The 17114-nt window shown below is 59.9% G+C and overlaps 1 protein-coding gene across 1 annotated transcript in view; it reads right to left on the bottom strand.

Annotated features, from left to right (window-relative positions):
• Nucleotides 1–2737: 2737 nt before the first annotated feature.
• Necab2 (N-terminal EF-hand calcium binding protein 2) overlaps nucleotides 2738–17114 on the bottom strand; it is a 22988-nt gene continuing 8611 nt past the window's right edge. Inside the window, exons 2-10 of the mRNA XM_077792830.1 lie at nucleotides 16971–17068; nucleotides 10165–10301; nucleotides 7966–8084; nucleotides 7749–7828; nucleotides 5497–5550; nucleotides 5022–5134; nucleotides 4148–4225; nucleotides 3142–3233; nucleotides 2738–2766 (exon numbers count right to left, since the gene is read on the bottom strand). Coding sequence (XP_077648956.1) covers nucleotides 2738–2766; nucleotides 3142–3233; nucleotides 4148–4225; nucleotides 5022–5134; nucleotides 5497–5550; nucleotides 7749–7828; nucleotides 7966–8084; nucleotides 10165–10301; nucleotides 16971–17068 — 800 coding nt within the window. The remainder of the gene's footprint in view (nucleotides 2767–3141; nucleotides 3234–4147; nucleotides 4226–5021; nucleotides 5135–5496; nucleotides 5551–7748; nucleotides 7829–7965; nucleotides 8085–10164; nucleotides 10302–16970; nucleotides 17069–17114) is intronic.

The raw sequence follows: 17114 nt of genomic DNA, 5'->3' as shown, positions 1-17114 counted from the left end.
TTCAGAGAATCCAGGAATAACAGAGCGGGCACAGTAAGGGTCCTGCCATGAAGGGAGGCCACGTGACTGGCTTTGAACCTGAGCTTGGTTGGGAACCTGGCTCCGCCACGCGCTATCTCAGAGCTGCTGGGAACGTGGGAGCTTTCATCCTGGCCCAGTGGAGCCGGCTACTGTTCCTGTGTTTTCACTGTGGAGCTCGAGGGGGGTGCTGCACCTACAGCCGCTAGGGTGTCTCTCACCGAGAAAGGCAGCTGCGTTTCCAGAAACCACCAAGGTTGGCAGAGGACACTGAGTTTCCTAGCAGTTATGGGAAAAGGGAAGTGGGAGGATTCGAGGGCTCCCCCAGCAGAGTGACACAGGAGGGAGTGGACGGGCATTAAAGGTAAGAGGAGGAGAGGGCAAGGGCTTTAGGGGTGACCGCATTGCCACCAGGACCAAGGTTTCCAGCCGGTTCTGTGGCAGGTTCAGATGTGAGCCGCATGTTGGCCATCCCAGCACAGGGACAGCGGCCTGCCAGCAGAGGGAGGCCCCCTGGCTGTCTGACCTGGGGAGGAAGGTGCTGACGGCCTTTTGGACTGTCCTCCTCTAATGCCAATGGTGCCTTGAGGTCTGTGCGGGACAGGGAGGCAGAGGGCCGAGGAGGGCGTGGGTGGGGCTGAGCCTGCAGGATCCAGGCTGACCTGGGTCACCGGCTGGCTGTGTGGTCCTGGCCCAGCCTGTGCCCTCTCTGAGCAGTGCCTGCCTCAGGCCACCGCCACAGGGACCCGCCATCAGTGTGCTCCCCGCCTCCGTGTCCTTCTGGCCCCGCGTTTCCATCCTCTCGTCCTCCAACACAGGCCTCCACAGCCCTCCCCTCAGGACCACGGTGAGGATGAGCAGAGGGTCCCCTGCAAGCCCCAACAGAGCCTGGCCTGTCCCAGGTCAATGGTGACAACTGCTTGGGTGTAGAGATGCAGGTGCCTAAAGCCACCTCTTCCAAGAGACCACGTGACACATGCTGGCTGCGGCGTGTTCTGTACCTGCTGCTGGTCCGTGGGTATTTGAGTTGTCTCCCCCTTTTGGCTGCTGTGGCCAGTGCCGCCGTGAATACTGGTGCAGATACGTGTTTGAATGCCTTTTAAAGATTCTTGTGGGTATAGTGTGTATCCAGAAATAGAATGGCTGGGTCATAGGGTAATTCTGCCTTTAACTTTTTGAGGAAACTGAGTCGGACATTAAGGGTCTTCCCCCCACCATGGAGTGCAGGGTAGTTGGACACAGGGTTGTGGGTAGGTGCTCTCGGTTAGAATCCACCTGAGCTATTAATGTGCTCTCTGTGTCTTCATTTCCCTGCCCAGGATGGTGCTGGGAGCATGAGGGAGATGGTGCTAAGTGCTCGATTCTGTGCGTGGCTCTGAAGTGTCAATCAAGTGGAGCTCTTATGCCTTTTAGGGTTGAAATGTGTTCTCTTCAGAGCCTGATCCCACCCACCCTGCCTGTGAGGGGGCTGCCAGCAGCCCAGGAGGTGTGTGCAGGGGGTTCAGGGCGCCTCTGGAGAGACTTGGCGCTGAGTCCTAAGGGTACAGTGGCCCCCTCTGGGTGCCGCTGCAGGTCCCTGCCCTGCAGGAGGAGGGGGCTGGCGCCAGGGTGCACCTCAGGGACAGCAGGCCTCAAGCCCACCCTACTGTCCCGAATGCCTGCTGTTCTGGTTGTGTGGGGTGCCAAGGGGAGGGCGTGGGTCTGCTTCCTGGGCCATGGCCTGCTGCCCCCCACTCCCCAGCCTCCCTGCCCTGCAGGAGCCCTGCTGGCCTCACCTCTTCCTTGTCCCTGGAGCCTTCTGTGAGACTGTCCTCTAACCAGGACAGAGCTTCCAGACCAGGACCTCAAGGCCAGCATGGGGCTGCCTTGCCGGACAGCAGCCGCACCCCCAGCTCTGGGCAGCCCTGGCCTTGCCCCCCAGAAGGCCAGCTCTCCGCCCCCGGGGTGTCCTGCAGTCTGTTTACCTGGGCCACCTGTGTCCATGCTAAGGACTCAAGGTGGGGTCCCTGGGGCGGGGCAGGGCTGACACCACTCCTGCCACCTGGGCTGGCTCTGTTGACGCGGAGGGTCCCTGTGCTGCCCTAAACCACCAGTGACCCCAGCAGCTTCACTGAGTCCCTTGGCTGAGCTCCTGGAGCTGAGGGTGGTCCTGGGACCCAGAAGGGCTCACAGGCAGGAGCGTAGATGTCACATGCCTCCCCAGAGCGGTCACCACCTCCACACTGCAAACAGGACCTAGAGGCCAGGCGTCTGGGTTAAGGTCTGTGGCAAACCCGGGGCCATCCTGGCGGCCAGCTGTCACTCAGGAAAGGGGACACAGAAGCACAACACAGAGCTGTTCCCAGCTAGGGTTTATTTGGTACCGAGTGTGGCACTGTTACATGGGTACTACTGCCACTTCTGGGCTGGGCCCAGGCCTAGGTTGGGCACTACAGGGCCATGGCTCCTACCAGGGAGGGGCTGTCAGGAGGGGTGAGGAGAGGCGGCTGGGGAAAAGTCCTGCTGAGCCAGGGCTGGCCTTTCGAGGCCAGCCGGGGGGCAGGAGGGGCGGTGGGGATGCCAGCCCAGGAGCCTCGGGGGGACCCCAGAGCCCTCCCGGCTCGGGTGGGGGCAGGGGTCCTCTTTCACTTCAAACGCAGAGGAAATACATTCTTGTTGAGAAGTAGATTGAAAAGACTGTACCAAAGTTTCTAGAAAAGGGGCGTCGCCTCGGCGGCGGTCAGTCTCGGCCCACGGTGCACCAAGCGGCTAGAGGCGGGAGGAGAGAGAGTCAGTGGGGGCAGGCCGAGCGCCCCCCACCTGGGGCCACATCTGCTTCTCCCCCAGGCCCCTCGGGCACGTGCCTCACTCGCGCTGGCCCAGGGCTGCAGAGGGCCAGCTCCGCCCGCTCTGAGTCCTGGCCTGGGCCCCTGTTCTGTGGCGGGTGGGGTGTGGGCCTGGGCCTCTCCTGAGCCCTATGCCAATGTGGCTGTCGAGACTGGGCATCGGGCTCTGCTCCCGGTAGGGAGGTAGCGGAGAGTCACTGCAGGACTGGGCCTTCCTCAGCTGGCGCTGCCCTTGGGCCTGTCTGCTGGAACTCGGGAGCTGGGCAGCCCTCCCCAGTGCTGGCCCTTATCCCTCTACCTGGCACTGAGATCCGGGAGAGGGCCTCGGGCTGGCGCAGTGTGTCCACCTTGACGTGCCGGAAGGCCTTGCACACGGGGCTCTGCAGGTGCCTGCGCCCAGGGAGCAGGTGAGTCAGGACCATGTGGGCCACCCCTGAGCTCAGCTCTGTCTGGGATGGGAGCTCCGAGGCTCCTGGGCAGAGCAGGAGGCCGGGTGCCAGCTAGAGCAAGGCCCATGCCCCCAGGCCTGGTGGGGCCTGCCTGGAAACAAGGACCCTCCACCTTCAAGGTCACCCCAGGGGTCAGGTAGGACTGACATCCACCTGTCCAGGACTCAGGCCCTGGCCCCAGAGGAGCCCACTGTCCTCCTCTGTGGTCACTCTGCTACTGCAGCATCCCTAGGGCTTCAGTCTAATCGTCCCTCAGTGCCAGGGAGGAAGGACAGGGGTGCAAAGCCACCCACACCTGTCCTTCCTGCTGGTCTGAGTCTGGAGGGATGCGGTAGCATCTGGTGAGTCAGAAACCTCAGGACGGTGTTGGATTTCCCATCGCCACCCAGGGAGGACAGTAAGGTGCCCCAGACGGAACCCCCAACCTACCACCGACTGCCACCAAGCACTGGGTGGGGGGCCAGGCGCAGGGAGGGAGCAGCTGACTGCACCTGCACTGCTCCCTGCTCCCAGTCAGGCTCTGATGCTAGGAGCTGTCCAATGGGAGAAGCTCAGTCCTCAACAGGGCTCCAGGGCTTCCCAGAGGAGGGGGCCGGATCCGGGGCACAAGGGACTCTGAACCCACCCACAGGGGCGCCCCAGGGGCTGGGCAGAGCTGGTCTGCCTGGAACCGGTGCTCAGGAGCCCTCCGCGTGGGGGAGGCTCCCTACACCTGAGCAACCGCCACCTGTCCAGGACATAGGCTGGGCCGGAGCTCATGCTGGGAGAACCTGGGCACAGTGCTCTCCATGCCTCTCAAGTCCCTCCGCCACGGAACCAGCCAGCCCCAGCACCCAGGGCCACGGCTGTACCCACCTCTTCCACGCCTCCTCTGTCTCCCAGAACTCATAGATGACGAAGGTGAAGCCGTCCAACAACCTCACAGCGGCAATGCTGTGGGGGAGAGGGAGGGAGCCTGCGGCGGGCCTGGACCGGCCCTGACCCCACTACCCAGACATGCCCTGGCTGGCGGAGTCTAGGGGGAGGCTGCAGGCCTTGGCATTCGCTCAAGCCCACCCTGGACCCGCTGCTGCTCCCACAAGCTCCGTCCCAGTGACGGTCCCGGAGCCCAGCCAGCAGCCCCACCCAAGGTCAGGAAGGAAAGGAAGACCAGCCTCACCATTGGGCCTCACACCTTCCTTCCCCAGCTGGTCCTCCCCCCCCCCCAACTTTCTGGGAACCCTCCAAATCTTCACAATCTTACAGTTACTGGAAAGTCCCTTATCAGAACTGCCCTGTCAAGTCTACCCTCAGCATAGATGAAGCACAGGGAGATAGGATCTCTTAAGAAACCTGTAACCAGGCACATTCCAGACCAGGACATCTGTGGACCAGATACTGGAGAGCAAGATCCCGGCATGGCCAGTCCACCAGACTATCATCCCGCCTACCCCCATAGCTTCCTCTAGGGGAGGGCCCACCTCACTCTCGGTGCCTGTCCTTTGAGAGCGTGTACCTTACTTTCTTGAATAAATCTGTTTTGTTGGACACGGTGGAGTTCTTTTTTTACAACGTACAAGGACCCTATCGTCCTGCGTTGAGGTCCCCATCTCCTGGACCTCCTTGGACACCCTCTAGTGACACTGCCAGCAGCTCCCTTTACAGATGAGGGAGCAGAAGTTATCGGCTACATCTGCAGGGATTGCCCCGTCCCGTCCCCTCCCTCCACCGCCTGGCAGGGCTCACTCACTGGAAGCAGCTCCCTACTCCAGCGGTGCCCCGCAAGTACTGTCGCAGGGAGTCCAGGAACTCGCTCAGCTGCTCGGGGCACACGGCCATCTCCTGCCGGACAAGCTGCAGGTGCTGCCAGGACAGAGCACTGAGCCTGGGCCTTGCCTTCTCCCCTGGGCTCCCTGCCAGGACCTCTCTGCCTGGCCCAGCCCAGTCCCAATGCATAGAGCATCCCCAGGGCCAGGGTGTGAGGCGGCATGGGTCCCCAGACTCAGCCGGAAGCAGCCAGGAGTCTGTGGGCCATCGGGCTCCCGGCCCCACCCCTTCATCAAAGTCTTGACCTGAGCTCACTCCAGGGAGGGTGCCCGTGGGGTCCTGCAGCCCACTGCTGGGACTGCTCCTGCCCATCTTGGCCCCAGGCAGGAGGGGTGATGGATCTTGAGGGTCCTGGCTTGGGCAGGGGAGGGTGACAGGGGCTCAGGGAAGGGCCTCACCATGTTGGAGCCTTCTTCATCTGACAGGCGCTGCTGCAGGTCAAACCAGAGTGTCTGAAACCACGAAGCACACGTGAGGCCCGAGAGGCCACCTCGACCAGGCGGCCTCCAGGACCATGACGACACTGGAGCACCAGGGCACACAGGGCCCCGCCCCACTGCCCACATCCCCGGGGCTGATGGGCACTCCTGGGCCAGGCCTTGCTGGGCAGGGCTGGTTGGGGTCCATGCACAGAGCTACCTCAGAGGGCCCTGGAGCAGGGCTGGAGCCCCACCATAGGAAGTGGCAGAGAATCCTTCTGTCCCCTGGGGGCCCTGGGAGGGCAGGCCAGGAGCTCTGGCCTTGTGGGGAGGCCTCAGGAGAGGCAGCAGTGGTCCAGGACGCTGTTTTCCCTGCCACCGCTGCTGCCCTGGGAGTCACCCCGTCTCAACCTCTGGAGCCTCAAGAGTCTAATGGTCTGCAGGGGCGGCCCTCCACCAGCCCTACGCCAAGGGGTCCCCGACTCCCCAGGAGGGCTGCCAAGAAGGCTGGAGAGGGAGCCTGTCGTCTCCTCTGCCTGGGACCCACAGGGCCCACTCCCAGATGCTCAGCCCTGGGCCCTGAAGTCACAAAAGCAGGTTCTCCGCGTCTTGGTCTTTCTCCACCTGAGATGAGAGCCACAGTTCTTCCTCCTCTAGCCTGGGCACCCAGTCAGGGCTGCTCCTGGCTATCCCTGTCCTTCCTCCGTGAAAACAGACTGCCACTGTCACAGGACCCCGTGTGCACACATGCGTGCACACATGCAAGGGCATGGAGGAAGCGCATCTGTTGTTAAGGGACACCGCTGGCGGGGGAGCAGGCAGCGTGACCCACTTGACAATTCTTAGTGTTTCCACCGCGGGGCCTTGGCACGTTGGCGGATCCACAAATCACACAGCCAGCAGGAGAGCCCCGACTTCTCCAGGTCAGGCTTTCAGAGAAAGTGCTTTCCAAGTGGCCAGGGAGTGCCCAGCAGGACAAGCCCGTTTCTGGGTTTGTAACCATGCTGGTGGGCGCCTGCAGGGCAGGGGCCCCCAGTGGCTCCCTCTGGCTTCCAAGTCTGCCGCCCCAGAGCCTTCACCCTCCCTGGCCGGCTCGGCCCAGAGCCGGCTCGGGTGGGCCCGCGGGGGCGGGGCCTAGAGCCTGGCCCGGAGTGGCCCCCGCTCACGGCCTGGGCCAACCAGAGACGGGGAGGGGAAGAGGCCCCGCCCCTCCCCAGGCCGCCCAGGTGCTCCCTGGTTACCAGCCAGCCGCGTTGTTAGAGCGACCGACCGAGCGCTAAAAATAAGCTTCAAAGAGCCTCCCTCCCGAGCCCCCGCGGAGTTGTTATGACAACGGGCCCAGGGTCCCCGAGCCGCTCCCACCCCGGCAGCTGGCTGTGAGGGGGCGGGATCCCGCTTCGGCCTCAGCCCTGCGACGGGATGTCAGCCTCCTCCCTCCAGCTCTGCCTCCCTCGGGTGGGAAGCCGCTCGACTCTGCCCCCCGTGAATCCCTCCCCAACCCCAAGCCCACCGAAGTACTAGTGTCCTTTGCAAAAGACGTGAAAAAATACAGAAAAGTAGAAGCGATGTCGCCTCGATCCTAGAGCGTGACACACCCTTAGCGGAGGTCCCGTAGGTGGATGTGTACCTGGAGCCTTTTGGTGACAATAATTGCTGACACTGCTAACTGTAAGTGCTAACTGGGAGCCTGGCTCTGAGGTCAGCCATCGGGACATCATTTTCCTAATCCGAACAGCACCCGGTGAGTGGCACGGCCAGAATTCAACGCCACAGATGATCTCCGAGCCACCTGAGCCCCAAGGCACGTGGCGGACTCCACTGATCACAAGCCACCCTGTAAAGGCTGTGTCCTTGTGCCATTCCCCCACCTGTGGGTGTGCCACGCTGTGCTCAGTCCATCTCCTATGGTGGCCAGTCCCTTGGGGCTGACTGTCCTGGATCTCACGCACCATGATGCCACTGCCTGGCTCCACCTCTCAGGCCACTGCTACCTCAGTGTCCCCTGGCAGCACGGGACCCCACTGGCCACTCTGCTCCTGGGGTGCCTGCCCAGTCCTCAAGGCCAGGGCCCATCCTTGGTCTGCTCTCCACCCCCATGCCTCACCTCGGGGGGACCCGTCCCATGGCTCCCCGGCTCCTGCCCTGATCTCCAAGCCAACTCTGCTCTGTGTGTGTGCATGTGCGGCCGCTGGGGAGAAAGGGGTGTCGGGCAGAGGCGGGGCTGGGCTTACCTTGTTCTCCAGCCTCCCAATCAATTCTGCCAGCCGGCTGATCTGGGCTTCTAGACCCTCCTCCTTTGGGTCCCCAGTGACTAAGAGAAGCACATGGTGGTAAGCAGGGCCAGGCCTGGGGTAGTAGCACCCAGCCCTCCCCAGGCGCCACCTGGGCACCCAGTGTCCTGAGGCTCCCAGGCAGGCCCCTTCCCCACCAGGGCCACAGCTCTCTCACCAGGTGGCAGGCTCTTCCCTGGCTCCACAGCCATGAGCTGGTGGTTGGGGGCGTGGGGAGGAGAGGGGCTTCCATACCAGGTGCCCATGCCACTGTGGTCGGGCTTGCTGTGGTTCTGTCTGCAGTGTAAGTGGGGAAGCAGACAATGATGACAGCTGCAGGACCCTGGACGCATTCAGCAGCTTCAACAGGCACTTATTAAGCACCAACTGTGGCTGCAGTGTGCCCAGAGTGCACCCTGGGACTCCTGTCCCCTGGAATGGGCAACGGAAACAATGCCCACAAAGCAGGTGACTTGGCCAAGGCTAGCTGGGGTCAAGCCAGGGCCAGAACCTGGCTGGGCAAGGCTAGGGCAGATGCCCACCTCCTGCCCAGCAGCTCACAGCGACCCCAGGCACCTGCTGGGCCCAGGCTGTGCGATACCAAGTCCCCTCCCTGCCCCACTGCCAGTCAGGGTTACGTGCCTTCTGGTGTGGGGGATCTGGGCTTCTACTACAAGACCCCCAAAACGGGCGTCCTGAAAGACACCGAGAGTGGGGACACGGCAGGACAGAACTGGGATCTAGCCTCTCCTGCCCCTGCACCCCTCCCCCATGCACACTGACCTGGGGCCCAGCTGGCTGCCTGCACACAGCTCACAGGCACTGTACATGGCAGGGACTTTGAAAAACAAACCAATCCTCATGCACAAAGCTGCTGGGAAACAGAGGCCAGGGATGGAGCGCGCACACCCGCCAGCACCTGCCGCAGCCACACCCTGTCACCGAGCATCGCTGCCTGGGTTCACTCTGGAATCCATCTCCTGTGAACCCTGACCGCTCAGCACACGGCTCTCCTGTGTGGATGGAGCAAACCTGGCTCCCCAGGGAGTGGGAAAGGCTCTGGGGTGTCAATCACGGCAGCTCTACAAAGCAGCAGCAAATTAAATGTGTCCCTTAGACCATGAAGGGCTGAGTGGGAGGCCCCGGCTGCGGGGTTTGAACCCGAGGCTTGTGCCTGAAACACAACATCCTGAGGGGCTGCTTGGTGGGGAAACAGGCTGCTCCCAGGGACCCAGGGACCCAGGGCGGGGGGGCGGGCCGGTGTAGCCACCGACATGGGGAAGCAGGCCCGGTGCAGGCGGCCATCTGTGAGAACCACAGGAGGACCCGTGTGCCACAGCGGATGAAAAGGGCAGGTCCTGATCAGGACAGGAAAACCACACACAGCACAGAAGAGCCAGGCGTCAGCTTCCAGAGTGGCTCTCGGATCAAGACTGGCTACAGACACGGAGCTCTGCCTCCGCGCGGCATTCCCACCAGCGCCCATGCCCGGGCTCTGCACCCTAGGTTTCCCAGGTGCTGGGCACAGTCAGCACCTTTGCGATCACATCTGATTGAGGCAGCTCCGTGCCAGCCGGGAAACACCCCGAACTCCCAGCCCAGGGCAAGCCCTCTCCCCGGCTGCACTGTGCCTGAGGCTGTAGAAACTCCAAGCTCTCTAGAGCGGGGCTCCGCCCAGCGGCTGCTGCCATCTGTGAATTTTCTTTCCCCTCTGCACTGGCACATCAGCTGCCCTGGGCAGAACTGGGCAGGAGAGTTTGCCTCAACCCGGGACTGGCACTGCTGAAGGGAAGGAGAAAAGTGCCCTTCTCCAGGAACCAGACACACAGTCTCCACCTGGCACTTGCTCCGGGCAGGAACAAGTCCTTACTGAACACTGAGTGACACTGTGACAAGACCACCCACTTTCACTTCTCTTTCGGTCCTCCCGGGAGAGCCTCAGTTTGCTTCTACCCCCCTCTTCAGTGCCTCCTGCAGATGGCCCAGTCTCTCTGTGGGCGAGGAGGCCGGAGTCCAGCAAGAGCATGGCTGATCTCGCTACTTCATCAGGGCACGGGATGCTCTTAACCATGAAGAGTGGGCCAGACAACAGGGTCACTCTGCACCAACGGTAAGGGTCAGGCAGGTGCAGCGAGCCTATGGGTCTCCAGTGGCACCTTAACTGTCCTGTGCAGGCCTTGCATGTGCACACCAGGTGTGCATCTGGCACAGCCCACCTCACCCACTCCTCACGGTGACAGAAAAGCAGCTAGGTATGCAATCCTCCCGTGCTGCAGCCTGAGACATGGAGGTCCAGAGGAGCAGCTGGCCCAGTGCAGCAGGCTGGCCTGTGCACACGGCACACCCCAAGTGACCCTGCAGGGTCCCGTTGACGCACCGGATCTGGCTGGTCTGCTCTTCGATGGCCTCCACCGCACTCTCCACAGAACTCAGCAGAGACTGGATCTGATTGGCCGTCTCCTTCAGGAGGAAGCGGGTCACAAACTGGTCCACGTTGCTCCCGCCCTCATACACCTGTGGAGGGAAGGGAAGGGACATGGAGGAGAAGGGGTGGGGACCGAACGTGGAGATGTGAGGCACCTGGGGTCAGTGTCCTTGCTTTGCAGGGGAAGGGGATACTCTACTGCTTCTGCGTCTTGGAGGCTGTAGAGTACCCAAGACAGGGCATGAACTCAGACATCAAGGTCCGAACCCAGGTTTTACCACTTACCAGCCTGCAGCCTACTGGAGCCTAACAGGGCCACTGTACTCTATCTTACAAAGTTGTAATGGGGATTCAATGACCACATCTACATAAAATGCTCAGTCCAGTACCTGTCACAGCAAATAATAACCAGCTGGTATGATAAAGGTGATGGTGATGATGTTGGTCGTGGTGATGGTGGTCATGGTGATGGTGATGGTGATGAGATGATGGTGGTGATGGTGATGATAATGATCACGGTGATGATGATGTTGTTGGTGGTGATGGTTATAATGACAGTGATGGTGGTAGTGGTGGTGATGATGGTCATGGTGATGGTGGTGATGGTGATGGCGATGATGGTCATGGTGATGGTGGTGATGGTGATGGAGATGATGGTCATGGTGATGGTGGTGATGGTGATGATGGTGGTCATGGTGATGGTGCTGATGATGGTAGTCATGATGATGGTAGTGATAATGATGGTCATGGTGATGGTCATGGTGATGATGATGGTGATGGCGATGATGGTCATGGTGATGGTGGTGATGGTGATGGAGATGATGGTCATGGTGATGGTGGTGATGGTGATGATGGTGGTCATGGTGATGGTGCTGATGATGGTAGTCATGATGATGGTAGTCATGATGATGGTAGTGATAATGATGGTCATGGTGATGGTGATGGTGGTGACGGTGATGATGATGGTCATGGTGATGTGATGATGGTGATGGCGATGATGGTCATGGTGATGGCAATGATGATCATGGTGATGGTGATGACAGTGATGGTGGTGGTGATGATGATGGTGAATATAATGGTGGTGATGATGATGATCATGGTGATGATGATGATCATGGTGATGGTGGTGGTGGTGGAGGAAATGATCATGATATTATTGCTGGTGCTCAGGGCCAGTGGCATGACACTGATCAGCAGTGGTGTTTATGTTGCCGTCATAGAGCATCAGGGAAAAACTTGTCATGATTTGGCTCCCCCTTTCCTCCTCCAAGGAGAATTCTTCGGGCTCTTGAGTATCATGTTGCTAAAGAGAAATGACAGAAGAAACTCGAATACAGCCAGAGGGTTACAGTGGCTCCCCAAAGAAAGAGCAAGGCTCAGTGCTCAGGAGGAGTGGGGGAGCAGAGCCCAGCGGCGGGGGGTGGGGTGGAGAGGGAGCAGCTCAGGAGGCCGAGGACCAGGACCAGGTGAAGCATCGTCCCCTGCTGTCCTGAGACTCCAGCGCCGACTCTTCTCATCACTGAGATTCTTTTGGCTGCAAAAGGCTGCCCAGGAGATGGGAAGACTCGGCTCACCAGGCCACTCGAGAGCGAGAAGAGGACATTGATGCTGCTCAAACCCTGTGTTCCCCAGCCTCCCCTGAGGTCCGGGCCACCCGCTCCAGCGCTTTGGAATCCTGCCCAATCCCTGGCAAGGGAAAACAGGGCTCCCAAGGAAAGCAAATTAAACCATCCATCACCCTGACTGGGAATTAATTAGCAATAACCGAACAGTGGAGACATGGCGGAGAGACAGAGGCCGAGGAGGGAGGCAGGTAAGGCTCTGATGGGAACGTCCTGGGTCAACACCCGGCCAGGGCTGCGGGGGACTGACCCCTGGCGGCTGGGCACACCACAGTGATGGATGATCCTTTCTAGCGGACAGCTGAGGCCACACACAGCCCAGTGACCGCTGGACTCTGGACAAATGAACAAGACGACTTAACTTGGTAGAAAAAAAATGGAACACATCAGAGGAGGCTGCTGGAGAGTGGCGCAGCCGGAAACCAGCCGAGGATGTGGGCTAAAGGCACCCACCCCGGGGGACGGGGACAGGGACGGGTCAATCATGGCCTGGCGCAGAGGAAGCTTTCCAGATTCCTCCTCCGCCACAATCGCGGCCTCAGCCAGGAGACCAGCTCTGCAGATGGCAGGGGGAGAAGGAGAGCTCCGAATTCCACACCCACCGACGGTCACTCACATGCAGGAAGACGGGAGAGACCCAGCAACCTGTGAATCTGTGACTTTCACCAGATGAGCATCTTCCCAGAAAAGCATGCTCATAAGCCCCTGAGGCTTGACGCTCGGCCCAGGGAAGCGGTGCCCACAGGACCTGCGACCACGCAGCTCAAGCCTTCAGGTTACGGGTCCCTAAGTGAACCGGACAGTCGAACTCCAGTGACCCTGCATCAAGTCAGTAGACCATTAAAAAACAGCCCGAATCCCAGAGATTCCTTCATTCCCAAAAGGAACAGAAAGCATTCTGTATTAGCCAAGTATAAAAATGCGACTAGGGGTGACCAGTGCTTCAAAAACGTCACTAGTAAAACGACAATGAGGATTTTTAACTTCTCAGTCCTGATCAACAAGCAGCAGACCATCAAGAGGAGGAACGTAGGAGAGATGAGGAAGGGTTAAAAAACCCAGAGAGCAGGAGACCACAGCAGCAGCCAGGGGACAGGCGGCCCATCCCCCGGGGAAACGCAGCTCTGGTCAGTGATCGGGTGATCCGCCAAGGCTGCCAGGGCGCACTGTCCCCAGAGCACAAGGGGCTCTAAAGAGCTGCACAGAGCTTCTGCACAGAGCCCTGGATCGATGTCACCGCAGAGCTAGCGCCTCGGTGAGAAAGTGCCACGCAGGTGAGGAGGGACACCGTGAGGCCAGGAGGCGCCACAGTTAGATCCCCACGGCGGGCGGCAGGAACTGCCACAGGTGTCACAGCTGTGTGACACGGCAGCCGATCACGGTGCCTCGATGATGATGACCCACGCTAGAGAGAGCAACGGTGAACGAGTGCGCGCACGCCCAGGACCTGGTTAAGAGCCAAAACCTGGAAATGGCCTAGTACACCCAACAGTAGAGGAAACACGAGCCGATCCAAATAGGGGTGTTTAAAATTATGCTTTCAACATTTTCAGTGACACGGGGGGACTGTCAAAATATTAGTGAGAAGCAGAAAATAAACTTTTCTAGTGGGATGATATTAAAAACATTAAAGAAATGCACGTGGAAAAAAGGTATGAAAAGGTAAAAACTCTTCAGTGTTCACCGTGGTGGGCTGCTGGGGTCAGGTGATCTAAAAGGTCAGCGCTACATCCTAGAATTTCACGCCGAATACCCACCACTACACAATAAAAATATCACCAAAGTCTGCACGCATCAAACCTCCTGGCTGAGATGAAGAAGGGAAAATGTTTGGATACAAAGGTGACGAGACAACAGCTCAGTGGAGGAATGAGCCCTCCAGGCCCCCCCCACAGGGAGGAGAAGTCGGCCCACGGTGGTCAGGGAGGCGCAGGACCTCACCAGGGATCGACTGCAAGTCTCTGAAAAGGACGAAAAGGTCCCCGTGTGTCTCTTGTCTAGTCCACTTTTTGGGACCACCTAACAGTGATCCCGTCTTGGAGCTGCTTTTAACACCCCGCCAGATGCAGAGAACTTGGAACGACGCAGCACTCACGGGCACGCTGGTGGGTCCTGCCTGGCAGAGCGTTAACTGACAGCACTCCATTTGGCACCGTCCGCAAATTCACTCCAGAACCTCCGCACGCCCCAGAATGGTCCACTCCATCTCATTACGACAACGAAAGGAAAAATGAATGAGAACAGCAGACGCTTCCGAGAACAGCGAGACCCAAAGAAGGCACATCAAACCCATGGTGGCCCAACACAGCACTCAAAGGTCAAACCGAGTTACCAAAACCCCTGAGCATTCCGTTTCACACGGGGCGTCGGGGGCGGGGGACCAAACAGCCACAACCGCAGACCCCAGGAACGGGGAAGGCACTTGTAACGACGACGACACATCAATTAGAAAACGTATCTTGAAACGTAAATAAAAGTAATGGGCTGTTTGCTAGAAACAACTAGTTCAATCAGGCCTGATGTTAGTTGTCATCAAACCCAATACCTTATTTTATTTATTTTTATGTGGCGCTGAGGATCAAACCCAGGGCCTCGCACTGCTAGGCGAGCGCTCTACTGCTGAGCCACAACCCCAGCCCTCAATTATAAGATTTTAAGATGTAGAAAATGGCATCAATTTAAAATAAGATCTGAGCGGTAGCATGAGATGTTTGATTGTTCTTACGCTGTTAAGCGAATCTGTTGTGTGTCAAACGGTGCTTTAGATTTTTAAAAAAAGAGTCCGAAGACCATGCCAGGTGTAATCGATCATAAAACCAAACACATCCAGGGCAGTTTTGTTTAAAAATATACTAAAATGAACATAAAAAGTTAAAAAAAAACTAAGGAAAACAGGGCTGGCCTTAAAGTACCTACTAAAACACGCCCTCCTCTGGCAACACCTTAGCCGAGCGCACAGACGAACGACTTCTGTTTTTGAGTAGAGACCGATCCCGGGTTTGGGGAGCCACCTCACGCACAGAAGCCGCCCAGAAGCCCCTGCCGAGGCCCCTGGAGCCACACCCACCTCAGCTCCTGGAGGAGATGGAGCGACACGGGCCAGTGCCGAGGACTGGGCAGAGCGGCCACAGGACGAAGTCCCCGTGAGGCTTTATCACAGGGAGCCACAGACTGTTCAATACGAGTCTGAAAATAGAACCCACCATCCAGAGCTCGAGCAAGATCATCTGATGGTTAAAAAACAAAACACCACAGTGGCGTCGAGAGAACGCGCCACCCTCCTAGGACAGCATCTAATAAAGGCTGGCGACGCCTCTCTTCAACAGGCTGGAGCAGATTCTAAAATAAGAGCTGGCATTAATATCATAATTAGTGGAAAAACCCTAGAGCGGCGGCGACTGGAAATCAGCACAGCCAGGCGGCTGGGGGGCGTCAGCGCCGCGCCTTGGAATCCAGGAAACGCGACACACCCGCGTGACGGGCACGCGCAGCAGGACCTGCTGACCAGGGGGTGCCTGGTGCCCGCGGTCAGCCACAGCCAGGGGACATGAGAACAGAGCACACCCGAGGGCTGCGTCAAGAAATGGCAGTCACCACCTTGAGGACCTCGAGGACCTGGGAGCCACCCCAGGCCACAGACAGCAGCCCCCACCCGCCACTGGTGCCCAGTTCCCGGGGCAGTGGCCAGGCCGGCCTGCACGGCACAGGAGATGGTAGACCCCCTCCTGGCTGGGGGCCCAACCAGGGCCAACAGCAGCACCACCCCACCCTGCCAGGGAGCAGAGAGGGCCACGGAGGGGCCCTGCTGCACAGCACCCAGGGGCGTGTGGCAGCCTTCCATGGGCCATCTGTAGCTGGCCCAGAATCCCTGCTGGCCCAGGGCCCTCACAGCACTTCAGGACAGAAGGCGCTCAAAGACCACCGTGAACAGGGGTCACTCTAAGACGGTGTTAAAATACACTCGAAAGCAGCAGGACTCAAGCAGCGGCACGGTGGGCCAGGAGAGCATGTGTGCCCAGGCGGCGACCGGGCAGCAGCTCACCACGCTGGGCATACGACAGGGGCCTGATGATGAAAACTCAGGTCGCCCTGCTCGGTGCAGGTCCTGTGCTAAGCGGCTACCACAGTCCTCCCCAGGATGGTGAGACGGAGGCTCCCATTGCACAGAGGGAGCAAGTGAGGCTCAGGAAGGGAAGTGACTGCCCTTCAGCCAGGTCTGCTGGACACCGGCCGCTCAGCTCCCCAGCCTCCGCCAGCTTGGCCTCCCTGAGCTCTGGTGGGCTCAGGGCCCTGGCTCCTGCGGGTGTCCCCCCGGGGCCCTCTCCAGCTCCCTCTTGGTGGGCCTGGACTCGTGTGCCAAAGCGGCTGCCCCCACTCCGGTTCCCCTCCTGCCGTGCGCTGTCTTGCAGGCCCTGACTCAGTTTCCCCTCCTCGTCCCCTGAAGCTGTGGCTGTGACCCCGCTGGGTTCCCTTGTGCACCCCGTTTCCAGAGCCATGAAATGGAAGGTGAAGACCACCCGGGGGCCGCCCCGAGACCAAAGGAGACGCGGAGGGTGGGGCCCGAGCCCGCGCCAGCCTCCGCAGGTCCTCAGGACGGCTCCGCGGCTCTTCCCTGTGGGTGCGGAGAAGGAAGCCGGGGCAGTGGAGGGTGCTGTGACCGTCAGGGCTCGGGGAGAAGGCACAGAGGCCCCAGGGAAGGCTTGTGACACCCAGCCTGCCGCCTGGCTCCACTGCCCTGTCCCCACCCTCCGAGGTGGACACGAGGCAGCAGGACGGTGGGCAGGCCCTCTCTCCAGGACACAGCCCCTCCACGGCCCAGTTCCCAGCTCGGCGGGGGCTCCCTGCCTCTCCCATAAGACCACCGATTCTGGGGTCGGTGCCGAGGCATGAACCGGGGCTCCCTTCCAGTCTCGCAGGCCTGCTAAGGCACGGCACGAGTCTGCCAGGCGTGACACCTGCCCAAGGGTGGGTGTCCCAGCTGCTGCCCATCCCGATTAGGTGGGAAGGGGCCTCATGCCCTAAACAAGCATAAAGGGCCGTTCACCAAGCTGCTCCGCTCACTCCACGGTTTATCCGAGCTCCCTCCAGGAGCCCCGCCCAGCCCAGCCCTGTGGTCACACAACCAGGAAAACTGACCTTCTTGGTGTAGCCCATGGCCTTGAGGACAGAGTGATTCAGCGTCTCCAAGGACGCCAAGACATCCTCATAGTCTCCCATGTGGTCCACAAAATAATCTGGTGGGGGAGGGAAAGGCGGGGTTACCCGGATTCTGCCCCTCCC

Source organism: Urocitellus parryii, chromosome 15 (assembly GCF_045843805.1).
Source record: "Urocitellus parryii isolate mUroPar1 chromosome 15, mUroPar1.hap1, whole genome shotgun sequence".
Lineage (NCBI taxonomy): Eukaryota > Metazoa > Chordata > Mammalia > Rodentia > Sciuridae > Urocitellus > Urocitellus parryii.
Note: the sequence above shows the minus strand (reverse complement) of the source record. Positions and strands in the feature narration are given on the sequence as shown.